Genomic DNA, 26697 nt, shown 5'->3' with positions numbered 1-26697 from the left:
GCTTCGTAGTGAAAGGCCTGGAACCTTTTGAATTAAATACGTTGAGCTTGGAAGTTATGAAATGTGGTGTTGGCAACCAATATTCGCACATGTCAGCCCGAGGCGTTTGTTTAGTCATCTATTCGCATGAAGCGAATTGATGCAGTGATGATCAGAATACAGTAGGCGAACCTGGCTGTGCGACATAGTCATGCACGAGAATATTGCGTCCGAGCGTATCCTGGGGAATGTGTGATATTAAGGGGTTAGGATCATGCTTCTGAATTGTGTTACTCCTTGGAACAGATGCTGATATGGCTAGGGGACTTATCTTGATGTGCTAGTCGCGATAGTTCGGAATCTTGGCTGGGTGATTATCCTTGCTTCGATTTTCTGTTGGCAACCAGCCAACGATTTGCTGGTTTATGTTTATACTTTTCAGGAAATTACTCCGAATCACGTAATCGGCGCTCTCTATGAGTCTACATCTGGTTGACAGTAGGTCGACTATTTCTCTCCAAGCAATACGCTCAAAAAAGGCAATTTTATCAAAGACCTTTGGTGAAGGCACGTACTATGCGTCTTAATGGGATAGTTACTTGATTAAAGGACTGAAAGCATTGTGGTAGTGTTAGTAGGAATATACATCACCGCTGCATCTCTTGGCCGTTGAGATGACGTCTTGGGCTGGGGCTTTGCATTCATAGTAAAATGCTTTGACCTTGGCTGTAAAAAAAGCTAAATTCTAAGATCTATTTCCTCTTTCCGTACTCATCAGACTATCCATCATGCTGGAAGACTTGCTGCTTGTTTGTACTACATGCTACAGGGTATGTGTCCTAGGCATGACGAGTCGTCATACATGGCCCATGAGTCTCATTGTCATTACTTCATTATGCCTTTTGGAAGTATGCAAATCAAAAGAGCCGTGACCACCTCTTAAAGCATGCAAACGTGTAGAGGCTTCAAGCAGTGAAACGAAATGGGAATGGAATTGTATCTCAGTAGCAATAACACTGATTTCCATCTGTCCAGGAGGGATATGACTTGGACATAGCCACGTTGGTCCGAATAATTGATAATTCGTCCATCACTGATATGAGTAGAGTATACGCACTACATCCAGTTCCAAATGTCGAGTTGTTTTTGGGAAACAGAGAATCAAACACCGGCTTACCCGCCGACGGGTTGACAGACTCGGTCAAAGGCTACAATAAATCCCCGGAACACACAAGTCTTAATTGGAAACCATCAGACGCGGCATTCATTCCCCATGGGGTAGTTCCTCCAGGAATACGATTCAGGGCGGTTTGAAGCACCAAAGCCCCTTATGAATAGGCTGGCCCTCTTGAAAACCGTCGATCCTTGCGAGTATAGGAATGGCACCCCTTCTACTCCTACGGGAAAATTTCCTTCCGCGCTCACACAGCCCATTACTGGTATGCACCCTTGTCACGGCCAGGAAGAAAGGCGTTTGCATGGTTTCAGTTTGCGGTAAATGGAACCAATACAAACGATGTTTCGAAAGACCCCAGCGTTGATCCAAGCCGCCCGCTTACAGCTTGGGGTGCCGTCGGGAGAGATGTGGCTTCAGGCGTAGTGAATTTACTATAATGAGAAAGGTACCGTGAAATGCGATTCCGACGTCGCAGGCTCGCCGAATTCTCCGTGTTTAGCGATAATGTATTCCCTGAGCCAGATAACCCAGAAACCTGGCAAGTGCCCCTGCAGGCAAAGCGGCGGAACCATCTCACTATTATCTTCGTAGTAGAATAAAAGACTAAGTTTAGAGTTCTAAAATACCTATAAAGGAAACCCTCGATGGATTCAACCGAACATTGGGGAACCTATTCTTGGGTTAATATGTCGACATGTTTATTTCAGGTGAGCCCGACAACACAACTTGATTAACCCTATTGCGATCTGAACTTTGCCACCATCATGAATATGGAGAAATTGCAGGTCTATCTATATAGCGGCAACCCGCCAAGCACAGGTCGAGATGTTCAAGAAAGACAGAAATGTGCCCTTTCCTCGCAGCAAGTAAGGCTTAGATCCAGAGAAAGGAGTGTCTGGGGCAAGCAACTCATCCATGAGAAAATACCATATTGTCGTCGTCTCCTTGATACGGAACGGGATCTCAATCTCTCTGGGCTAAAGCCCACAGCCGGGTAAAAGCAACATCATCATCAACTCAGCCACCAGAGCCGTTCCTCAGCTCCTCTTGAATATTTTCCAACAATGATTCGTTCGGAGTATAGCTTTCCGGTAGCACCTTGCTATTCGCATCTAGGAGAATAGTAGACGCGTCTACGAATCCCAAGTCATCATCATGTTTGGCATGCTCCGTTCGCCGTTGCAGATCTTGTGCAATATGAATTACCCTCCTTCCTCGTTGTCTTGTCGAGCCACCATATCCAGGTATCGTTGGTAATCTGTTTCAGACCCTTGCCGCCGCAGGCCGCTTCTTACGCGGGAAAGACGGCGTAGGCTCCCGCACCGTGTATCCAAAGCAACGGAAACCGATGCTGTACGCCAGACAGTCGGGAACCCAGGCTCCGACAGTCTGGGAGTTGAAGTTGCTGCGCCATTATCGTGTTATGCAACTGACGAATGTAAAAGGTTGAATTGTGGTTGAAGGTTTTGAATCTTGGCGTTGGTGAAACGCATTATGAGTCGGCAATTGTGCCAAGCATGATTTGCAAGCTGCAGATCCGGGTTGCCGAGTGAATGTGCCTGAATAGTATCACATGGATCGTGTATACAATATTTAACATGAAAACTTCTATCAAAAGGCAGTTATGACGAGATATGCAACGTGGCTCATGTTCGGGGCAACTTGAGGGTATCAGGAAGGCGACACCGCTCAAGTGCTAACATAATTACTCCTTGTTTTTAGAGCAGTATGTTTTTAATAATAATTGTAAAAATCGCGTGACAAAATTATTGTTATCTATTTGAAAATGTAATGAAGAAAATACACTTAGTGCGGTAAGCGGCCTTGACCCCAGGGACTGACAATGTAACCGCCTGGGTGTATCACAAGGCGGAGCAATAATGTTACTGGCTTTGGGGATAGATGAGATGCATTGAAGACGGCAAGAGGACAAGGATGTTGCGTGTTGTCGACATGTACGAGACGTGTCGTGATACACATGTAGGTCAAATTGATGGCCGCAGTTTCCATGCTGTGTACGGAGTACCTAAAACGGCATTGATGCAACCGCATGTTTTCCCTGGTATTACTCAGTGCGGGCTACTGAAGCAAATGTCATCCAACGGTAGAAGAAACTTCCCGTCCCAGATAGTTTCTTAACACGCCGCGCCGTATGGTGGTGATATGGTGGTTCGTCCTGCCGCCTCAGAGTATTTATGAATCTCGATGAGCGACCAGTAGTCACATCCGCCAACATGATGCCCAAAGTCGGCCGACATTGCATGCGGCTGAAGCGGAACGGCGACTGCATGTTCAGCTGCGGGCTGCGGGATAGGCGCAAAATACCCATAAGCCATTCCCATAACCTCGCGCGGCACATGGATGGAAAGAATGTCTAAGCTGTGAATTGTTATCCTACAACCCAGCTATTAAGAGTCCTTGGACGACTATACCATGTAATGCTTCCAACAGAAACCTCACCGTAAACACTGTGACTGCTTCCTCGGAAAGATACTTAATACCTTCTAGAGCTTAAACGCACTCAGGCGTCGCACGACGCCTCCTGCAAGGATCGTGTAAGCATCACTTTCCAACACCATCCAGCCAATCATGCAACCTACATCAACGCAGCGACAGAATATTTGCTTTCGCATATGCCTCATTGGAGAATAGTCAGACCAGCTCAGCAGCCCCCGTCCAGCTGACCACATTCATCTACGAACGCGAGCAAGCAAGTATATATACCAGTCTACGTGCTTCTGCAAGCTGCCTTTTCTCGTTTTCTCCACGACTCCTGTACCAATCTTTTGCTCTTCTTTCCCGTCACAACCACAAGATGATGATTGGCCATCTCGTCACGGCCACCCTCGTAGGCCTAGGCCTCTGCAGCCCAACAAAAGAGTCGCCTCAAAATCTAGACAAGCGCTGCGTTGCGCAAGCCCAATACTGCGGCAACGGCAACGCGTGCTGCACCGGACTCTTCTGCAGCTGGCCGAACAGCATCTGCACGACGTGCGGCGGACAGGGCCAGAACTGTGGCAATGCCGTCCCATGCTGCGCCGGACTCTATTGTAGCTGGCCAAACTCGCGTTGTCAGGCGTGCAACGAGCGCGGCGCACGCTGTGGGAATGCGGTCCCGTGCTGCGCGGGCCTCAATTGCAATGCTATGACTTCTGTTTGTGGCTGAGCGGGAGCATGGGAAGTGGTCTTGGACAGATGGGGGCTTGGGAACGACTGGTTGTTGCTTGGTACGGAGTATGACTTGAATGTTGATGAGTCGGAGGACTGGGAGGGCGTTGAGGGCAGAATACGGAGTAGGAACATTGAAATGCGGGAATTTGGCGCGCCACAGCTCATGTCGGGTGGCGCAGGGAAAACAGGCCGGGGTAATTTCCTGGAAACCAGACGTTGCAGACTTTGTGGCGTCTGGTCGGGTTGCATCGATATTTCTGGCCTGCTGTTCCCTGATGTCAATATGTCAAGTCTGGTGCTATAGGAGCGTCTGGTGAATATAGGGCCCTGGCCTGGGCTCATTATTTCGATGTCCCTGGAGCGGACCAGACATCAGGAAACAGGTTGAGCCAAGTGCCATCAAAGTCAATGCGTCGGTAGCACAGGGTTAGTGTCGCCGGAATGGCCCTATCACGGGCCTGGTCTGGCCTGATGGGATGGAGACGAGCTGATGCGAACCAGACATATTGACTACTGCATGTACGCGACCGTTGAGGCGGACAGGGGCCGGGGCTGTCGATTGACCCTCCATGTCACACACAGTATACTCCGTAATGAAAAAGAGAGACATCAATTGATGCCAAAATGACCACTAGGTGACTGACGGGTAGCATCGCCAAAACACGCTGGCAAGTCGTTCGCTGCGACCAGACCAGATCGACGACCGGGGCCGTCGGCCGGGTTGCTGCATGTCTTGGTCAAGGGAGGCTGAATGTCACTCTGTCAATGTCCGGCTCAGTTTAGTTACGCTTAGCCTCGCCCGGCTTGCCTCGATGCGTGACGGATCGGTGCTGAATCAAACGTCGGGGCCGTCTAGTGCTCACTGCACCCAGGTCAGAATGGCCTCATGCCCGGGGCCATTGACTCTGCTACGAGCCGTTGGCGATGCCGAGGTGACATTAACTGATGGAACTTGGCAGTCTAGCCAGAAGGCTGATGGCCGTCTTGTCGGGGGGGGGAAAGGTGAGAGGTCAACTTGCAGCTGAGGGATTTGGGATTGATGGCTTGGACTGTCACCAGCGACGTGTGCCGACTCGATGCAGCAAATAATCAATTGGAGACACCAATGGAACATCAATTGATGGAAACAAAACGTGGCCGTGGAGTCAAGTCTGACGGCCAACGCCGAAGACCGCTCCTGCCTTGTCTGGTCTGGTTGTCTGGTACAAAGTCACGCGATACCCTCAGTTCCCGTCAAGCCAGCAAAACACAATGCCACTGCCCTCTTCCCCCTTCCCACTTCAGCCTGATCTGTCCCCCCTTACATACATGACCATGCCCACTCGCGCCAATCATCCCCCCCGACGACATTTCATGTTGGCTCTCAGACCTCGCAGCTAGTGGCGATAGTTGGGCCCGTCCAACCTAAAAACAGCGCCGGCTCTCCTGGCCTCCATTCATGTCCCCGGCGTCAGGGCGTCCCGATGTCAGCGACAGTCGACGTGAAGAATCGAGAAACGCCCGTCGAGTCTGCGCACAGATCCCAACTGTCAGCCATGGACAGGCTCTGCGTGGCGGTTATATAGAGTCTGGTCTGGTCTGGTCTGGTGGCGTGCCTGGTGCCATGCGGAAGAGTCTGCCCAGTCAAGGTCAACACGGCCCTTATCCAATGTCCACCTGGCATCAATTGATATTATAGCCTCGTCTTCTGACTGCTTCTCCAGCCCTTGGTCTTCGGTGTGATCCCACGAGTCAACGAGCCTCGCCCTGCTTCCAACTCGACGCCTCCAGACACAGATGGATTCCACGACACCAATCGCCTCAGTATAAACGGCTTGGGACAGTCCATTGATTTTCCTCGGGTAGCTTGCTGCGGCATTTCCCGGCGGCATGTCGCAAGAGTCGGCCGACGCGACTCGCCGGGCCATTGTCGAGCTTGCCAACCTGCCAAGCTGTGCCGTAAGTCCACACGTCGTCTTCAGAGACCGACCAGACATGTCGAGTCGATACATATATTGACACGCCGTCTAGGCCGACTGCTACAGCCCGCTGGCTGCTTCAGGAAACCTCTACTCTTGCCACGCCGTTTCCAACAGCGAATCACTACAAGGATGCCTCCTCGGCGCGTGCCCGCTGCCCGAGGCAATCTGTATGAACCACAATACTGTAGCCGATGCTCAAGTGTATGCTGACACGCGGTGTAGTCGCCAGAAACGCCACAGAGATAGCATGTGAGACGCCCGTCCGTGACACCTCGGCGCCGTTCCTCGTCATCAACATTGTCCTCGGGCTCATCACCGCCGCCGTCATCGTCATGCGCCTCGCGTACAGGTTCTTCTTCAGCCGGCGGAACGGGCGCCTCGACATCGACGACGGCCTGATCCTGCTCGCGTCGCCCGTCGCCATCGCCAGCCTGACCACCCTGCTCGCCGGGCTGTGGAAGCACGGCATCGGCAAGGACGTCTGGGGCCTCAGCTCCGAAGAAGTCGTCACCTTTGGCCTGTTCCTCTACGTCATGGAGATGCTGTACCTGACGCTTCTCACGCTTGTCAAACTGACGCTGTCCGTGTTCTACTTGGAGATCTTTCCTAGCTCCGTGATCCGCAAGCTTCTTCTGGGGACGGTGGTGTTCCACGTCCTGTTTGGCGTTGGATTTGTCTGCAAGACGATTTTTCAATGCACCCCCGTCGAGTATAGTTGGCTGCGGTACGATGCGGGCAACGCGGCGACGACGCACGGCCACTGCGTCAACATTCACGTATCGGCGTATGTTAACGCTGCTGTCAATGTGGCCACTGACTTTTGGCTCATTGGCATACCTATCACGCAGCTGCACAGGCTGAAGCTTCATTGGAAGAAGAAGATTGGCGCTTCCTTCATGTTTATGACGGGCTTGTTGTACGTATACCCCCTTTTGCTGTTGGGCATAATCAGAACATCAACGTGGAATGCAACAACTGACTGGATACTGGCAGGGTCACTGTCATTTCGATCCTTCGCCTCAACACTCTCAAGGACTATGCCAAGACGACAAACCCGACGTATGACCAGTATTCCGTCACTCTCTGGTCGGCCGTCGAGGTAAATATCGGTCTGATCTGCACTTGTTTGCCTAGTATACGGTTGATCCTGCTGCGCATCTGGCCGAGAGTATTTGGCATGACGTCGATTGCCTCGAGCCATGGGAATTCGCAAAAGGCGTCGTATCGAGAGCCGTCGAGATACTTGTACAAGAGCCCCGTCAACAACGCGGAGCATGAGCTGGATGCTACGGCTAGACTGACCGAGCCTGCGGACGTGGTTCGCACGGCTACGAGAAGTACGTGGAGCGGCGATCCGGAGCGAGATCACGGGGGGTACATGCAGTTTGATTATCAGGAGAGTCCGAGGGCAAAATCTCAGTTATAGCCTAGTTTGTATATAGTTGGCATAAAATGAGCATGTTAGCGGCACGGGAAGAAGGAGCATTTTGCGCGAAAACTGGCCGACATGAAACATGGGATAGAATATCATGGCCATGGAAAGGGTAATAAATTAATTTATCAAGAGTCACGACACGACTGTATGAAGCTGCAAATACATGGGTGAGTTGTATCATGTACTCGAATGGGCCATCCTGATATGCTGTGACAAGGGCAGGATAACTGGGCTGGAACAGGGGGTTCAATTCAATCTATAACAATCGTGCGACTTTAGGTCATCAAAAGTCCTTGGTTTAGCACGACCAGACGCCTTGAGGGACGGAAGGTCCCTATAAATACAGGAAGTTGGTGAGGGCTGTGTGCCTGAGGCAGCCCTTGCTTGTGACCGACTTCGGGCCTCGTCCGTTGCCTTTGTTGTTGTGTAACCTGTTGGCCCAATGCCCTTTGTTGTGTGCCAACTGTGTAACATAGTGCGTCTGGTAGTTAATCCCGGACCTCGTGGAGATGACGGGGTATCAATCCACACACACGAAATGTGTGGACGCGTACTATCTGCGGAGTATCTTATCTGATGCCATCGGATCCGTGTCCGTCTCGGCGCTAGACGACATCTCCGAGCCCGGCATTAAAAGAGAGGTACGGCCGTCGAGTGCTGAGGTCACAACTTCGAAGGACCTAGCTATTGACATCTATTGAAATTGGACAACATGGTTCCCGCGCCCATTCTCCTCGGGCTCTGCGCCCTGTCGCACCTAGCACTCAGTAATCAGGACGAGCATCTACGACCCAGCGCCGAGCTTGCACGCCTTCGCGCACCGCAAATCTTCAACGCCGTCCACAACGCCCTGCGGCAATGGGGCTCGTCAGTCCACCACAACGGCATGTCGCTCTTCCTCGCCACCGTCCCCCCAGGCGTCCTCTTCCACCACGGAAACCTCCGCCCACAAAGCCCCTCCGAGCCAGACTGGCTCGCGTACGAGGTTGAACACGCGGAAGGATTCACGCGCAGCTTCGGCCCGCCGCCGAAGCAGAATCCGGGGTCGTCATCCGCACACCGGCAAAACGTCCTGGGCGGCGGCGCGGAAAGAGGCTGGCTCCACGTGTACCGGACCACTCGGCCGCTTCGGTTCCTCTACGTCGACGGCATGAGCGGCGGGAAGACGGACATGGGGACCCTCGACACGCAGGATTACCTGCTGCGCAGCCGCTACTCTCATGAAGATAAACGACAGGGCAACACGCCTATACGAGAGCGGGAGCGGGCCGAGTTCCTATGCCGGCTTTGTGAGGAGTGGGATCTGCAGGGGATTATTCGCATGGAGGCTGGGTTTGAGATTATCAAGTGCGATTTTACGGATGGGTTGGAGCAAGTGCAGGCTTTTCGGCGGAGTAGTCGTGAACTTCGGAGCGAGACGCGGCAGTTTGAGTACCTCCGCGGCATAGCGGAGCGGTACTTTGACATTGGATCGTCGCGGACCGTGATTGACTATTCGTCCATGGTGTCGGCGTTTTTTTTCTCGGTTAATTTGACTAATCCTGATGCTGGGCGGCCTGATCTACCGAGGCTTTCTGAAGCTACTGGTGCCGAGCTAGCTGCTATCAACAAGTATTTCAATGCTACTGTTGAGAAGCGTCGAGATGAAACCCCACCAAGTATAGACTGGCAAGATGTCTCGGATATCATTGTTAGCCGGTACGCCGACAGATTGGAATACATGGTCCAACACGTCCCTTCGGTGGACGTGCTAGCGCTGGAAGTAGCCTTCCTGCTCGACGTATACATCGATTACCCCGACGAGGATGAACCGTCTTTGGAAAATGCCGCGCAGCACTGCCGCGATTTTTATCTACAGGCAATTTCTCCGGCGTCGGAATCTGATCATCTCATTCATGCGGCCTTTCGACAAGTCACGACGGAGATTTGCACGGCGCTTTTTGCCGTCCGCGAGTTGTTGGAGAGCGAACAGCTGACGGGTGAGCAAACACTCGCAGCGGCTAGAAAAAGGCTGCAGTCGCTGGTGGACTATCTAGACTGGGCGCGCTTTAAGCGCTGTTCTGGGTGTGGCGTCGATGAGGTTTGTGTGATTCCCATGTGGCCGTTTGGCAACGAAGAGGACTATTACCATCCGCGGTGTCGGAATTCATCCGACACCCGCGGAGGGAAGAGCTACTGGGGCAGATTTACACCCTAGATGTATTGAGGCAGGGATCTTGGTTTTAGATGGATGGATTTTGATTTAGCGTGAATGACAAATTGCTGCAAGAATGGACGCCGGAAGACGGGTAGATGATGTGGATTATTTCTAGACTCGACTGTAGAATTTGCTATATGCTGCTGTTGACCTGCAAGCGCCGTGCATTTGTAACGCACTTTGCTGCGCTTATTCCAACTTATACACAAAAGGACTGGCATTGAGACGAGCTAAAAGCTGGACCTTTGAGATTTCAAAGTTAGTTTCGAGACGTATCATATAGATAGATGCGACTTGCCTTATTTAATTAGCTAGTTACGAGTCAAAAGACTATTTAGAGTTATTGCCTCGCTTAACTGGTGTTGCTACAGGCAAAGGCGGGCATGACAGCACGTTTTTCAACTCGTCCATTTCCCTTTTCGAAAGGTAACCAGGAGGGCGGGAATCCTGAGGCTTCGTCACTATTATTCCGGGTATAATGAAACCAGTTTTTGTCACTGTTAGCTTGCTATCAACTAATTAGTACATATGCTTCCACACTCATGGTGAATCCGGGACGGCGATACAAAACGCACACATTGTCTGGGCCCTCGCGTTGAAAAGATGGGATGCTTGGGGGGTTAGGAGAGTCTGTTTTGCCGTTGGTCATTGTGATTTCGCCTCCTCGACTCGATGCGTGTTGCTTAGATACAGCCTATGTTTGTTAAAGTTGCTCGTCGCTTACATCAACTTGGGAGCGAGGGGGCCTTATGTACACCTTCCTAGGGGATGGGGGCTGCAAATTTACATTGTGACCTCGAAGGAGCTGAGAATAGTGCATTCAATTATCAAATACAAACACATACTTTGCGTGGATAGCTGCAAGACAGATGAATGATCAGGCTGGCAATGAACTCATTGTGTCCAAGACTACTAATGTCACTGGAATCTCGATACTGCTTCATTAGTCATGAATCTCTAGAATGGACAAGCACCTTGTACGATTTGCCTTGTGGAAAATCTGGCACAATATTCATGCAAGAAATGCAGAGCATTGCGTAGTGAAATTGAGCCGCAGCCCTTTGTCCGCGGGACAAGCAGCGCGCAATGAAGCCCAGAAAGAAGTTGGAGGGAACGTAGTTGTGCGGCGACAAAGGACAAACACTTGGTCGAGTGACGGATATCGATACCAGCACAAAGGAATGCGACTGAACGTTTGTGAAGCTAGGACCCATGACATGTCTCTTTCACTCCTCACATGGGCAGCAGTACATGTTTGTTCAAAGCGGTTTGCTCTTTGCAGCTTAAGGACCGCGAATGTTGGAACACAACCAGAACCGATATACCCGAATAGCGGCAGTAAAATGCGTTGTTCGCATCATGGCCTTTTGTAAGCCGCGGGACAAAGGCGGATTGACTATTGACTTCTCAAAATGCCCTTGACGCAATTGCCATCTTACATACGACGTAGTGGACTACGATGAGAAATCTGCCCTTTTGTTGCCCCTACTCGACGGTCCCTTTTTCTCGCCGTGGCCATGAACCTTGATGCCATTTATATCAAGCGCCACCAGTTGCTAAATTCTGCTGACGGACCAACTTACAATTTCGCAGTAGATTGCGACTAGTTAAGTCCATAACAGCAATTTGCTAGTGGAAAACTATGATGTTTTGGAGGCTTTTGGGCCTTGATAGATATCTTTATCAATGATGGAATTGAGTTGACTCATGAAAAATCCCGCCAACTTGACCCCTTTCATACCGGTCGGGGCCCTGCAAGCCCTTGGGATCCCTACGATAACCCTCATTTTTTTCGCCTTTTTGACTCCCTAGTAGGACTCGAATGTTGCAGGTGTATGGAGCCCTCCGATCCGCAGCGCCGAGTTCTGGTGCATCGTTGTGAGAGTTTCAAAAGCCGTTGAGCCTGGCACTACCAGCAAACTTTATCACAAGAGCATCGTTTATACGATTGTGGAAATTTTACTATATTTCTACATGCAATGTGGTTTGTTGGACATCTGCATAGTCACACCAGGTGAGTTGTGGCCCGACGGATCCAGACTGCAGGGTTACCGGGCGAGTTCAGCTTTTGCACCAGACATTATATGACGGTGGGAATTCAAACCATTGATGCCAAATTGCCATTACCAGACAATGTTGCCGATCCATGTCTCGTTGCCCCATTTTTCTTGTGACGGCTGGGATGCATGCGTCACATGGCTGTCGACATTGGACAATGTCAATGGATTGAAATACATCAATTACAGCTGCCCCTCATCGATCGACACTTCAAATGTTCGCAACAGGAGCCAGCTTGCAGAGGAGCAAACGTCGATATAACTCTGCGCCATCTTGATACACATTCTCAAAATTCGTTCTCAAAACCCGTGTCTGCTTGCTCAGACAAGGCCCAAAAAGGTACTGCTCCCGCATACATACATCAATTACACAACATTGAAAACATCAAATGCGCTTGTCCCCACTTCATGTCTGCATTGGAGCTTTTGCTTCCGCAGCGGGGGCAACCACAGTCACGGACAATGCGGCATTCGCCTCCAACAAGACGTTTGACTTTGTTATTGTCGGCGCTGGCCTGTCCGGAATTACCGTGGCCAACAAGGTGCGTGTCATTCCACGTGTCGAACATGCAGTCACTGAACTTGCCGGGTTAATGGCAACCGATATAGCTCAGCGGCCAAGGTCATTCCGTGCTTCTGGTGGAAGCCGGCCCCGACGGCTCATGGAATCCAGCGATATGGGATGTAGAAAGCTCAGTGTACCCAGCCGTGTTTTGCAACTGGAGGTACCCCGTTTACGACGACGCCGGGAATAAACTCAACTCCACGATTGACGCCGGCGCTTGCATCGGCGGATCAACATCCAGTGAGTCTGGCCACGCACTCGGCGCGCTGCCCAGCTAACAGGCGCACACAGTCAATGGAATGGTATGGTACAGGCCAACCAAGGCAGAGATTGATAAGCTGGAGACGCTGGGCAATCCCGGGTGGAACTGGGACAATCTCGAGCCGGTAGGCACCAGACTCATCATGGTTTCCAGAACAACGTTAGGATCAGCAACTAACCCTAACCCTAACCCCCAAGTACATGAAAGCAATAGAGCGCAACCACCCCCCAACAGCCGACCAAGTCGCCCAAGGGGCCGGTTATGACCCAGAAGTGCACGGCTACCACGGCCAAGTCAACACTTCGTTTCCTGTAAGGCGTTGGCGCCGGCATCCCAGAGGTTCGAGCTGACTGAGCTTTGCATAGACGCCCATGCGTATTCCCAAGGCGGTACAGCTGTACAAGAAGGGCCTGCCTCTCGTGTTCACGGGGCTCGAGGTTGGTAACGACCTCTCCAGCCGCACCTCGGTGGTATCAGCGTCCACGTCCTGGACCATCTGGAACGATCCGGTGACGGGCAAACACGTGCGGTCTTCAGCTGCGGACGCCCTTCTCTGGGCGCCGGACCAGCAGAGGACAACCTTGACCGTGCTTGCCAACCACACCGTCGCCAAAGTCACCTTTGACAAAGACCTCCAGGCCACTGGGGTTCTTTTCGCAAGCAGCTTAACCAGAGACGCGGGAAAACTCTACACTGTCAAGGCTAGAAAATCCGTCATCCTCTCCGCGGGCACGTTGGCCACGCCGGCGATCCTGGAGCGCTCCGGGGTCGGCGGGGCAAGTGTCTTGTCGGCGGCCAACGTTGCACAGATGATTGATCTGCCGGGCGTGGGTGTGAACCTCAATGTGAGTGGTGGCTGAGCTGGTCAAGATGAATGCAAATAAATGGCCGTTAATGCTGTGCCCAGGACCAACCCGGGTCTACGACATATGCTCACATGTCCGAGAACCATCAGAATGACACCTCCCTGGTAGACGGTGGCAAGCTGTTTGGTCCAGAGATCTCTTTGGTCAATATTGACGAGATATGGGCTACTGGTAGGCATTCTCTCTTTCAATATGGCACGTCCTGTACTGACGACCGTGAGATGCGCACGGTGTCGCAGAATCTTTGACGTCGCCGGCAAATCTGGCCTCCCGGGCCGAGGAGCTCGTCCGTGCCGGCGGCGCGGTGAGCATCGCCGGCGCCGAGAGTATCCTAAATGCCACGATACAGCTCACTGTCGAAGCGAGACGCAAGTTCCCCCTATCTTGCTTGGCCAAACACGTATACTAAGCTGCTCAAGTGCCGGTTGCCGAGTTCATCGCCGAGACGTACCCAGCCGTCTTTGGCGCCCCTTTCTGGCCTCTGACGCCGCTGTCAAGGGGCCACGTACATATTCGTTCTGCGGATCCGTTCGAGGTCCCCGTCATTACGCCCCGGTTCCTCACGGACCAGTTTGACCAGCAGGTAGCGGTTGCAGTGGCACGACTTTCACGAGCGCTCTGGGCTAGTACGGCGTTTGAAGGGTTCGTAGACGACGCTTATTATGACCCTGAGATTGGGCCCAACGGTACCGACGCCGAGTATCTCGCGTGGTTGAAAGGGACGGCCGGGCCTGCTAGTCACTGGATTGGGTCGACGGCCATGATGCCACGGCATCTGGGCGGCGTGGTGGACTCTCGACTACGGTATGTCTGCGTCGATCAAGGCCAAAGTGACGTTGCTAACGAGTGGTAGGGTGTATGGAGCCAGGAACCTCCGCGTTGTTGATGCTGGTATCCTCCCGTTCCAACTTACCTCGCACACGATGTCGACTTTGTATGCTGTTGCTCAAAAAGCAGCCCAGCTCATCTTGGAGGACTGCAACTAGACGCGGTCAATGGAAGGGTCATGTCCGAGGCATTCTTTTCTTGCCCTTTATATTCATAAATTCACAAGTAGTATACAAACAGCTTTGTATAGTGTCACATACAAGAGCAGCCAAAGGCTTTTTGCAAATAGTCTTATTAGTCATTATTTTCCTGATAACACGGCCAGTTCACAAACGTAAAACACAAACAGTGCAACCATTCTTCAAATTCCATCACCAAGACATTATCCATCACCGTCAGCATTACCGCATGCCTCTAGCCAACAAGAAAGGCAGCCATGCCCACGGCAAAAGCAACCACCGCCTCAGCCGGCGCCCTCACTCCGCTCCCTGCGCCCCCTCCATACGTCCCTCCCCCCGAGCTCGTCGGGCTAGCACTAGCCGACGCAGACGTCGACGTTTGCCCAGACGAGACCAGCGTGCCCCCAAAGGAATTAGCAGGATGACTCGCCGTGCTCACAGACTTGGCCGCGTTCTTGTACGCGCTCAGCGTCTGCGACGACGACGGGTTGACGACGCCCGACATGCCGTTCTTGCAGTGCTCGAGAACGGTCTGCGCGCAGTAGAAGAAGATGGGGTCCGTCGAGTTGACGTTTACTTGGAACGAGTCGGTCTGCCGGTCAAGTCAGCGCTGCGTACACGAGGCACCACATGCAGATGGGCGTACCGCCTCGCCAGAGGACACTGGCATGAAGCCCGAGAAGAAACCGCCCGTCTTGGCCGGAGCGCACGGGCTGCTAAAGTCGCCCATGACGACGCTGTGGTTGAGCGGGTAGAAGTGGAAGTCGAGCGTGTCCCCGGTGCTCGCTTTGATAGTGTCGGGGGAGAAGGTGAAGGCGCCGCCCTCGCCGACGTCGACGCGGATTGTTGCGGCGGCGGCGGCGGCAGAGAGGGCTAGAAACAGCGCGGGTGGCAGGCTGGTGTACATGGTGACTGGAAGTACGTCTCACCTGCTGTGATGGTGTTGCGACTCACGATGTCTGCTCCACGACGTAGACGGCGGCAGCTGGTCTTTATACTGAGCGCTGCTGATGGTGGCGACGACATCGGAAGCCTGGCTGTCACTTGAATGCATCAGCCACTGGCGCAACACGAACAGAAACCTCAGATATCACCAAAATATCTCCTTTGAAAGAAACAAGGGTCTAGTCCCAAGCCCCGTGGCGGGAAGCAGTCGATGGCAGCATGGGCGTTGAACGCAATGGTACTCGGACAGTTGATGCGCCGCCCAGTCTATCCCTGCGCTGCCATGGAACACGCCCGATACTTGTGCCCGTGGCAGGAGAGATGTGCCGAGCGGTCCATTTCATGCTGCCGACCGGCGCCACTGGATGGCTTCAAACCTTGAGCCATCTCGACGAGGCTGGGCGCGAGTGGCTCAGCTGCTCCCGCCGACTTGGGATTTCACCCAGCTCAGTAGGGCGGAAGTCAGAAATGCGTGCCGAAGTGCCGAATATGGCGCCCATGGCATGGTTGAGATGGCGGCACTGGGGATGCAAGCAGGGCTACATGGCGATGAGCTGTGTAGGCGGATGGGCTTGCTGGAGGTGGTGTATTCTAAATCTGGCGTTTTCCCCTACACGAACATGACGCTAAGGCGCGGGTAGGTGTTTTTGTTTAGACGTCAGATTGTGATGAGAGCATGGTGTTGTAAGTCGTCGTGCGTTTTTAGCTCATCAGTGTACATGTGTAGTATGGTGGTGACGAATTTTGGGCTGGATGAGTTGCTGTGTTTGGCTGGGTATGATGGGATGGGTATCTGGTAGTGTTGTCTTTGGAAGAAACTATTTTAGTGAGTCGTGATTCCGTATGTGAGATTTCGTACATGGAACAAGATGTTTTATACATACAAGATGAGCAACGCGTAGAGTGGACAACAAGGAAATGAGAGTATCTTCAGTCATGTATGTCGGACATGGGGATTTTGACACGAGTCTTGATTATTTTACGATCAGCTAGAGTTTTCTGATTGTCTTGAATTGAACGTGTTTTGCTTTCTGAAAAAAGAGGCAGCAATACCGACTCACATGGACGATTATGCATCTTACTGGATCCCATATGCAGCCAACATCCCATCCAGGAAAGAGAGGCGCGTCGATGCCAATGAGATGTAAACTGCTTGCGTATTCTCCTTGCCGGTACGTATACCTGTCAAAAGTATGCGTTTGAAAAGGTCATTCGAGGCCAATGAGTGCCTGGGTGGTCATGGTACCAAAAAAGTCCGGAAGCCGCCAGGTCAGAGTACGCTGAAGTATGATTTACATTCACTCCCTGAAGATGGACGTGCGGTTGCGCACATGCCAGAAGGGCGTCTGTGTCGCTAAAGAAGAGTCAGCACAGAATTTTATACCTTGAGCGCTTGGGCTCGCCGCACGGCTTCATCTCAAGATATTTAATTCGTTGGCCGTCTGCCATGTGCACGGATGGGCCCTGTAAACCAGATGCACGAAGCACTTGTATTCCTCATCCCTTTGACTCCTCGTCGCTGCATGTCCGGGGTCATAAAATAGATTGTTGCTGACTAGGATTGTCCATGCCTCCAGATTCCGTCTCAGAGGTGTATTCGTCACAGCACAAGACAGATTGTGACCAACTTGGCCGTGTAAAAAATCGACAAACTTTCCATCTTTCCCTTTCCTCCACGACTCCTATATCTTGTTCAACACAGCACCTTCAAGGGCCTTGGCAGCCCAAAGCGACTAATTGTCTCGCATCCTGCTCTGACGTCATTGACGTCATTGAAACAGCACTTGAGATCATTGATGGTGCTGTCAGTACGTCTTCTCCTTCTGCACCGCGGCCTCCCTCATTTTTCTCTCCGCCCTACGATATAAAAACGGATACATCAACTCCGGGACGACGTTTAAACCCACCAAGATGATGCTCGGCCACGACACCACGTACGCCCAGTTCTGCGGCACATTCAAATAGCGCCAAAAGAAGACGGCCATGGCAGACAGGACGCCGCAGAATCTCACAACCCTGCACCTGTTAGCCATTCACGGTGGTCTTGCTTTCAAAAAGAACATCGCGACATTTGTACACCCTGCAACTCACCAAATTTCGAGCGACTGGCCCTTTGTGTGCGCGTGCTTCCACAGGTACAGCACCTCGCACCATCCGATTCCCAGCTCCAGCAGCCACCCCGTCCAATACGCCGTGACTTGCTCGCCGTCGTCGGGAAAGTACAGACCCAAGACGTAGTAGACGGCCGTCAGGGCGAGCGTGGAGAGCGCACAGCGCAATGTCACTTTGATGCGCGTCCCAGGCGGGCAGGTATATTTGATGGCCGTGTATACGAACCTCACATCCAGCAGGAGCCAGACGAGGCATCCGACGAGCTCCAGCTTGCCGCGCGCCATGACGAATGGATAGTACAGCTCGTAGGCCAGGTTGCCGAACCTAACAGAGTCTTTAAGTAAGTCACGGACTCGTGGCAGTGGCCGGAAATCAATGCACGTACAGCAGGTCGACGGGCCCGGCGAGGAACCGGTCGCGTTTGGTGCGGAGCGTGTAAAACACATAGCAGAAGCAGTAGAGCAGGGCGCACAGAATGATGAGAAAGTCCTGGACGAAGAGGTAGCTCTGGGGCGGGTTCAGTTGTAAATCGGCCGCGTGGACAATGATGTGGTTGTTTTCAAGCCACGACGCCCACTCGAATGCCATGGTGGAATGGTCGCGCGGCTTTGTCTGCGACAGTTTCTCAGAATTTACCAAACCATGTGTTGGACACGTTCCGTGTTTCCATGTCTGATGTACAATCCTCCCGCGGCTTTTTAAACCATGGCCAGGGCTGCGGAAGGGACGGAGTTTTGTGGAACATGACATGTAAGCTGCATGCGGCCAGCCCCAGCACAGCCCCGGATATTCGGGGAATAGCCCGGTCTATTCTTCTTTATTGTAGTAGTAATACATTATTAGTAAATGGCCATCCGTGCCTGGTTGGCAGTTCCTCTAGTCTTTGTGGAAAGCCGCCTCTATATTTTCAGCGCAAGCCTCCCCCTCGACAACCAGAATCGCAAAACAATCAGCAAAACACCAGAACATGTCATGGTGCATCCTCCATACACCCACACCGAGTTCCAGTGCAGGTCGCTCCGGTCAGTGCCTAGAATACCACCGCCTCCGGGGCCGCCGGCGAGAACGCCAAACCCAAACGCAGCAAACCCCATGCCGATACGGGTGCCGAGCTTGCTCTTGTCCTCGGTCAGTCTGACAAAGCAAACGCCCGGTATGGCGATGAAGACGCCCGAGAAGAAGCCATAGAGAACGACAATGGCAATCATGCCGCCGAGGCTCTTGACCGCGATGAGGCAAAACGTCAAGACGCCGCAAATAATGGCCGCCGGGCCAAACACTTTTCACTGCTGTTAGCTTGTCAATCCCCGCGGCTACGAGAAGGCGTCCTCTCTTACAGTTAAACGGGCCCGTCTTGTCAGACACGGCATTCGGCAGTATTCTGCCAAACATGGACACGGCGTTCAGAATCGGAATCAGATAAAACGACATCTCCGACGACGCAATGCCCGTCGCGGCGCTAAAGTACGAAACATAGAACAAGACGACGTAAAAGCCCACAAACCCAACCAACGTGCTCGCCACAAAAAACACATACGGCCCGTCCGTAAACGCAGACCGGTCCAGCACGGCCCTCGCCCGCAGCGGCCTGACGCGCATCTCAGCAAAGTACAGCGGGACCACCAGCGTCGCCAGCGCAATAAAACCAATCGTCCTCACGGTCCAGCCGAAGCCGACGGCGCCAATCAGCCGATAAAAGACAATGGGGTAGACGACGCCGCCGAGCGAGGAGCCCGAGGCGGCGATGCCCACGGCCAGCCCGATCCGGGTGCTAAAGTATGTCGGGAGGAGGGCCAGCGACGGCACGAAGAGGCAGCCGGCGCCGATGCCGATGCAGAAGCCCTGCGCGAGGAGGGCCTGCCAGTAGGTGCGGCAGAGGCTGAGCATCATGAAGCCGAGGACGAGGAGCGACGAGCCCGCGAACAGGAGCAGCCGGAGGTGGCCGCGGTCGTAGACGGGGCCGGAGACGAGGCCGACGATGAGGACGCAGTAGGCTTGGATGGAGCCGATCCAGGAAATGTTGGACGAGGACTCGTGGAAGAGGGTGCCGCCTTCGTAGTAGGTCTGGAAGATGCCGAATGTGTTTAGGACCCCCCATGTGTTGAAGAAGATGCTGAAGGCGGCGGCGACTTGCATCCACGCCCAGTAGCCGCCGTTGGGGGGTGGCGAGTCGGCGGGCGGCGAGGCATGGGCGGGACGGGTGTCATTGACGGGCTTTTGTTCAATGTCGCCTTGCGGATGATCGTGTGTGTTCGAGTCTAGAGGGAGTGAGGAGGGCGCGTCGGACTGGTTGGGGACGGGGGGCGAACTGGAGGGCTGCTCACGCCCGGGTGGCATTGTCGCGGCTCGATGCGGTGTTGGCAATGGAAAACGGGAGCCCTGTGTTGTCGTCGCATGGAGCTTTTAAGATCAATTGATGGTCTGGTGATTATAAACTTGTGAGAGGTTGCATGTGTGCATCGGATTTAACAAGTCGCGAATAAGCCCGAGCGCCAGGCGGGAGGCGGGAGACGGCTTAGCGCCAGCGCTAGAGTGTCAGGTCCAGGCATCGCACTTGCCGGGCTTATTCGATTGCCGGTCGACTTTTTTTCGGGTTCAATCGTTGATGCCTTCCAATGTGATCTGAGTGTGTTGTGTTGCCATCCGACACGGGCTGCCCCTGGCGGTACCACGGACTCAGATGTCACCAGTCGGATCGGAGCCGGCGCCGGGTGACGGTGCTTGGCATGACTTTGACCAGCCAGGCGTTCATGGTGCTCGGCCAATGAGCTGTGCCGAATTGGATTTGGTGTCGGATTTGCGGTGAATCTTGCATTACATCCGTGTGCTTGCTTGTGCTACCAGACGTTATTAATGCAAATGGCGGCACTGATAATCTGCCTTTGTTAGCTAGGTTGCTGGGGCCGGTCCGGTCATGACCATTCCATTTCCATGCATTGCGCCGACATTGAATCCTCGGCTCTCTTGTGAATTGGCGCTCGGGCCCGACTCTGGCGGCTGCAGTTGAACCCGACGGGCGACATGGATCAATTGATATATTGCGCCCTTGCCGTAAAACGCTTTGCCCCGAATCTGGCACTCGCGTGCTGTTTCAGATCCACGCGACGGGACACCCTTGCGTCGATGCAGTTTCCGAGCCTCGTCGGCCGAGACGTTTCACGGCATGCGCTCCGCTGACCTATTCCATCTTCATACATGTATCGACTCTGCATCGGTATTATATCGCGCAAATGCATCTGGTAGCGCGGCCGTTGGTATGACTCAGCACACGTTGCGATATCCTCCCCGTCAATACATATGTAGTCTTTCAATGTCGGAACACAGTAGCATCCGGAAGCGCATGTCCACCATTCAGCGACGGCACGCTGCCCAAAAGGCGCTGAGCACATTGCTCGGGTCATCCAGCACTTTTCCCATCGTAGAACAGCGTCCAAGGCTGTGAAAAAGCTCTTGCGTGACGAGCAGGCTTCACGGCGTCGTCGTATCGTCGCATGAGGAAATGACAAGGCGTGTGTCATAATCTCTGTAGATGATTACGGCACGCCTGTATCTGAAGTCGACGCCGTCCATGAGTGAAGCTACCGACTCTTTGTACCTTGTCCCCAACGAGAACGCGGCAATGAGCCAACTCACTGTCCCTCTGGCGAGTTCAGCCCAAGGGTCATGGTTGGAACGGTAGTAGATTTGAGTGTAGGTGCTGTCTGGAATGTTACCACGATGCCCGTGTAGTTTGAACAAAAGACTTTCCGCAAATGGTCGTTGGCAGAGTTCGGTAGGATAACTATAGTTGACGGCCAAGCAGCCGTCGTTTTGCATGTGATATCTCTGGTGGATGGTAATAATTGTCAAAGGAGCACAAAAGATGAGGGGGTGTGACAAGGGCTCAGTAGAGGGCTTGGAGCATTTACTCAATTCATCTAATAACAGTCTTTGGTATCAAAGGTCCTTGGTTTTCCTCAAGGCCTTGAGGGACCGAAGCCGTCTATTTATACAAGAAGTCGGTCAGGACCTTCTGCCCTAATCCCGTGACCGTAGCCCTTGTGTAACCGTGTGACATTGGCCCATTTCCGTGTGACAGGGGGCTCGTGAATGAAAGAGCCTACTCTTCATACTTTGTGTCCGAAACGTCAGGGAAAAAGGAGAATGCTTTTGAAGGAAACGGGGATATTCTGTTTGTGCTTAATTTGGACTTGCTTCACCCACAATTGCTACCGGACATTTTGCGCAAAGTGACGCTGGGAGATGACAGCATCCGCAGCGGTTTCGTACACAAGACACCGGAATCGTCTGCGAGTTTTTTTCACAAGTCCCCCATCATCTTTTCAAGTGTGTATTTGCAGACGCCGTTTGTGATGCTGGATAAAAGGTCGACAAATGTGACAAGGGCTCAGAAAGAGGGCTTGGAGCAATAAAGGCTCAATTCAATCATAATCTCAAAGGGTCTCCAAGGTCTCGAGTTGCTACGAGAAAGGAAGAGAGGGGTAACCGCCTTATATACATGAAAGGAACGCCCGGGCCTAGGGTCCTTGCCCGGGCACGTGTTCCAGCTGTGTACCCAACAAGCCCTGTATCGGCGAAGTCCCTTTGTTGGGCTTTACGATCTGTTGGGCCTTTTCCGTGTAACAACAAAGCAACCTGTGTTTGTCAGGTGTGTCATGTCTATGCCTCCCTGAATCAGCCCCGTGCGTGCCGGTCCTTGTGGGATCACCTGCCAAAGTAACAAAGAGTCTCCCCCTGCAGAAATTACGCTGAAAACGGCCCGTTCCAGCACGGCCCGGGGGTTTGGAAGTCAAAGGCCCTTTGTCTGTGCGTGACTGCTGGCGGAGATGCATCGGCCAACGACGGTACATGGCAGTGAGGAATCTCAAGCAGTTCCGCATCAGTTGAATGCAGTCCAGTATCGGCACGGTTGTTGGCCAACTTGCAAGTGTCGTCATTTTGACCTTGTTCAGCGTGTTCAGGGTCTTGGTTTGCAACGCCAGACTGATGTAGTGATTGGCATCAAGACCAAACACTTCACCCAGAGGACAAAGACGCTTTTCTTACAGCATGTAGAACAATAAACGTTCTTTTCAAGTTCACGTATTCAAGTGTGTCTACTACACAATGCACAGGCACTGGCTGGTGTATAAATTCAAGCGTAATCCCACTCTCTGCTCCTGGAAACCGTTCAACCATTTCCAACTTTTTCTTCTCCCGGAACTTATTCGGCCTTTTTCAACTTCCTCTTCTCCAAAAAACAATCCATACTTCAAAACTCTCTCTTCTCCCAGAAAATGGCCCCCAGTTTCCTGATGCGACTGGTTTTTCCGGAAGGAGAAATGGAGTCCTACGATCTTCTGCCACTAGACCAAATGACGTGTCAATTGAGATATCAGCTCTACAAATCATCTAAAGACGTCATCAACGCCAATCAGCCGGGTACGATGTTTGATGGCGCCCTTATCTCCATGCGCCTACGAACTACGACCCATCTACTCATGATCACTGCCGAAGTGGGCGATTACTGTGGAACTGCATGGGTTCTGGATGATTTGAATGATTCTTTTCTACTCAAATGGTACTTCGCAGCAAAAGACTTGGATCCAGTCATGGCGGCCATAGGAAATGGTCATATCGACACAGTGAAGCTTTTCTTGCTCTTGACATCTTGGAGCGTTACCGAAGAGATGTTGACGAGAGCCCGCACCTTTGAGCGGCAGGAAATGATTGCCTTTCTGGTCAGGTGGCAGCAACAGCCCAGGGTGTTGGAGGATGCAGACAAAGATAGGGTTCGAGTAGGATGGAAAGTCTGGCGGCAAAGCCCTGACATGCGTTTTGAAGACGTCTGGGCTGAGATGGAAGATGCAGCCTGAACGTCACTACGGACCGGGGAGCTTGCCGACATCCTCGCCAGTCCTAAAAGCTACATGTACCGTCAACTCTTATTCAAACGCTATGGGGTTTACCTATTAGCCTTACGGACTACTGTGTGTTTTTCATCGACATCTTGAGTTATTTGACTCTATTACCCTCGCTCCCACTGTTTGCCGTCTTGTTTTTTTCTCTCTCTTTTTTTTTGCAATTTTGCAATTTTGCAATTTTCCTTTTGTCGCAGAGGACAGTTTGTCATGCCAGCAAGTTTGGATTTCAGAAGGCACCTGCAAATAGCACGCTCTTTACTAAGTAAGGCATTGGCGGAAAAGTCTAACGCAAATCATCGGATAGTACTTTTTTACTAGTGGACCAGAATAAATGTGTGTTTTTATTAAATAAAATACGTTGCTTACACCATCTTACGTTGATCCTAAGAAAAAAAGTTAAAATAAGGAGAGTAATTTTCTTTATACTTCTTTGAGTGAATGCTGTCCATCAACTCATTGTGTAAAAGTAAACGAGTCTGTTCTCACACGTTGACCAAGAAAACTGAAAACCACTCGGGCTTTTGTGGAATTACCTACTACAACTATGCGTGAATAAACTTCCGTACGTCGTGAGCTGCGGGAGCGCTGAGTCCCATTGCAGAAGAGTTAGTCGGGAGAGGTAAATCTAGGTGAATTGTCGTCCAGGTCGCTTACCATATCGCGCTAGCCCAAATTCAAAAAAGAAACTCATAAATTCGTTCGTGAATGCTTTCAATTCGAGTTGGTGTATCATGCAAGATGCCAGCATGGATGCACCCGCCATGGTACCAAATGTATCCCCGGACAGGGACCGTGCCACTTGTATAAAGATGAGCAAGATTGGTTTATACCATTTGAATGCGTCATAGTAATAACAGAGGGGTTATAGATGTCCCCAGGAAAGATCGTGTCGACACAAATACGAGGTGTATGTATGTTACCCAGAGGGAAGCAGACGGGAAGCAAGCTTCAAGGCCAGTAAAAAAGACGGAAATCAGCGACGCATCGGATCGTGCCAACTCGTGAGCGAGCCTGCCTGGTACTAAGGATATCTTCAAGCATTGTTTAAAAAGATTAGTGCTAATCTCATAAACCAACGTCGATTTGCTGCGTTCTGTGAACGGGCAGCATGCGGAACGCACAAGCCAAAGACAGTCTCGCCTGCAGTTCGAGATATTCACACCAGAACTATGTCATGGATGTTGGCGCGACCGTTTTCTAATCCGGGCATGTCGGTATGATTCGGCACACGTTGCGATATTCTCCCAGTCATCATAGTCTTTTGATGTTGGAACACAGTAGCATCCAGCAAACGTCGGTCAAGTATTTCCATTATTTAGCGATGCGGGAAAGCGCCGAGTAGATTGCTCTTGTCACCAGCACTTTTTCTATAGCGGTCGTCGTCGCATAAGGAAATAGCAATAGCTTGCTTGCCGAATCGATCCCGCCGTCGGAAGGCTTCGCACGTCGGTCGCCCAAATTACCACCTCAGCTCGACTTCATCCGACGCAATGATGAGGAAGTCGCGGTCGTCGTTGGTCCACCCGAACGTCGGGGAAGAGAGCCATCACGTAGCGACGATCGAGCGTGACGAGGGCTCGACACAAGGGCTCGGAACGAAATGGGTCGATTCAAAGATGATCTCGCAGGATGTCAAAGGTCCTTGGTTTTCCAGGAGGGAGGAGGGGGCGGGTGACCAGTTTGTATACATGAAAGGAAGTTGGTGCCCAGGGTTTCCACCGGGCCATGTGTTCCGACCAGTGTAATCGCAAGGTCTGATCTTGGGCATGTCCCTTTGTTGGGTTTCATTGTTGTTGGGCTCTAACCGTGTAACATGGAGGCTCAGCCGGGGAGCCGTGAGTGTGCATCAGTTTCTGCAGTCTGTCTCAGCTGCATGCGTCTGCCGGCCCTTGCTTTAAGGGAGGTTGCATATCTCAACCCACCAGACACGTTTGCAACGTGGCGCAGGGAGATCACTGCGTCCGCAGTGGTTTGTACAAAACACCAGAATCTTGTGTGGGTTTTTTGTTCACAAGTCCCCCGTCATCTCTCCCCCATCATCTTTTTATCAAGTGGCTATTTGCACACCTCATTTGTGACACTCGATACAAAGTCAACAAGGCAACCTATGTCTATCAGATGTTCCATATCTATGCCTAACTGAATCAGCCCCCTGTGCGACGGGTCCTTGTGGAAATACTAAGAAATCCAGCCAACTGTCGTCTCGTACAGAAAACATGTTGGGTTCGGCCCGTTCCAGCACGGTCCCGGGGGGGGGGTCTAGAATCAAAGACCCTTTGTCTGTGCGTGACTGCTGGCGGAGACGCATAAGTGATGTGTCAATAATGCGAAGATTCTGAGGCAGTCCCGACGCGGGTGAATGCACTCCAGTGGCGAGCCGTTGGCTAACTTGTCGTTCTTTTGTCCTTGTTCAACGTGTGACGGACTCGTGTTGATGGTTCTGGCTTACGACACAAGACAATGCAGCGGCATCAAGACCTGAACTTCACAATCAGGCAAAACCGGGTTTCCTACAGCATGTAGAATAACGGATACTCTTATGAAGATTATGCGTTAAATGATATTCATTACACAATACAAGAGCGCTGGTTGGCATATAAATATAACTACCATCCCATTTTCTTCTCATGGAAAACCTTCAACCACAGCCAACTCCAAGTTTTTCTTCTCTCAGAGAGCCGCCAACAATCTCAACCTCTTCTTCTTTTTACAAAAACGATAAAAAAACCACCAACTTCCTCTTTTTCCAGAAAACAGTCTGCAATTTGCAGCTTTTTCTTCTCCCAGAACGCCGCGAACGATCTCAACCTCTTCTTCTTCTTATAAAAACGACAAAAAAAAGCTACCAACTTCCTCTTTTCCCAGAAAACAGTCTGCAGCTAGCAGCTTTTTCTTCTCCCAGAAAGCCGCCAGCAATTTCAACTCTTCTTCTTGAAAAGCCGATTAAAAACGACCAACTTTTTCTTTTTCCAAAAGAAACATTCCGCGATTTCCAACTACAAGAGCTTTTTTCTACACGCCCGAGAACATATATAATGTCCGGCCAAAGGACGTTGCAAG

The 26697-nt window shown here is 51.9% G+C and overlaps 7 protein-coding genes across 7 annotated transcripts; 4 read left to right on the top strand and 3 right to left on the bottom strand.

Moving 5' to 3' along the window:
- Positions 1-6196: 6196 nt before the first annotated feature.
- G6M90_00g021050 (uncharacterized protein) lies at positions 6197-7714 on the top strand (the record flags this gene model as incomplete). Its single annotated transcript, XM_014692956.1, has 4 exons — positions 6197-6265; positions 6338-6455; positions 6511-7204; positions 7282-7714. The coding sequence occupies 4 exons, from the start codon at positions 6197-6199 to the stop codon at positions 7712-7714; spliced, it is 1314 nt and encodes a 437-aa protein (XP_014548442.1).
- A 721-nt stretch (positions 7715-8435) lies between these two features.
- Positions 8436-9920, top strand: G6M90_00g021040 (uncharacterized protein; the record flags this gene model as incomplete). Its single annotated transcript, XM_014692957.1, has 1 exon — positions 8436-9920. The coding sequence occupies one exon, from the start codon at positions 8436-8438 to the stop codon at positions 9918-9920; it is 1485 nt and encodes a 494-aa protein (XP_014548443.1).
- A 2446-nt stretch (positions 9921-12366) lies between these two features.
- On the top strand, positions 12367-14656 carry GOX_0 (Glucose oxidase; the record flags this gene model as incomplete). The annotated part of the gene is made up of 9 exons (XM_066129866.1): positions 12367-12519; positions 12587-12782; positions 12834-12928; positions 13002-13115; positions 13170-13649; positions 13712-13841; positions 13892-14038; positions 14090-14474; positions 14524-14656. 9 exons carry the CDS (start codon positions 12367-12369, stop codon positions 14654-14656), a joined length of 1833 nt encoding a protein of 610 aa, XP_065985685.1.
- A 256-nt stretch (positions 14657-14912) lies between these two features.
- On the bottom strand, positions 14913-15584 carry G6M90_00g021020 (uncharacterized protein; the record flags this gene model as incomplete). The annotated part of the gene is made up of 2 exons (XM_014692959.1): positions 14913-15269; positions 15324-15584. 2 exons carry the CDS (start codon positions 15582-15584, stop codon positions 14913-14915), a joined length of 618 nt encoding a protein of 205 aa, XP_014548445.1.
- A 1843-nt stretch (positions 15585-17427) lies between these two features.
- On the bottom strand, positions 17428-18322 carry G6M90_00g021010 (uncharacterized protein; the record flags this gene model as incomplete). The annotated part of the gene is made up of 3 exons (XM_014692960.1): positions 17428-17638; positions 17714-18058; positions 18120-18322. 3 exons carry the CDS (start codon positions 18320-18322, stop codon positions 17428-17430), a joined length of 759 nt encoding a protein of 252 aa, XP_014548446.1.
- Positions 18323-18633: 311 nt separating this feature from the next.
- On the bottom strand, positions 18634-20071 carry apdF_3 (Aspyridones efflux protein; the record flags this gene model as incomplete). Its single annotated transcript, XM_014692961.1, has 2 exons — positions 18634-19013; positions 19072-20071. The coding sequence occupies 2 exons, from the start codon at positions 20069-20071 to the stop codon at positions 18634-18636; spliced, it is 1380 nt and encodes a 459-aa protein (XP_014548447.1).
- A 2939-nt stretch (positions 20072-23010) lies between these two features.
- Positions 23011-23589, top strand: G6M90_00g020990 (uncharacterized protein; the record flags this gene model as incomplete). Its single annotated transcript, XM_014692962.2, has 1 exon — positions 23011-23589. One exon carries the CDS (start codon positions 23011-23013, stop codon positions 23587-23589), a length of 579 nt encoding a protein of 192 aa, XP_014548448.2.
- Positions 23590-26697: the final 3108 nt, after the last annotated feature.

The sequence above is a fragment of the Metarhizium brunneum genome, chromosome 1, assembly GCF_013426205.1.
Source record: "Metarhizium brunneum chromosome 1, complete sequence".
NCBI classification, from domain to species: Eukaryota; Fungi; Ascomycota; class Sordariomycetes; order Hypocreales; family Clavicipitaceae; genus Metarhizium; species Metarhizium brunneum.
The sequence above is the reverse complement of the archived record's forward strand: the minus strand, read 5'-3'. Positions and strand labels throughout refer to the sequence as shown.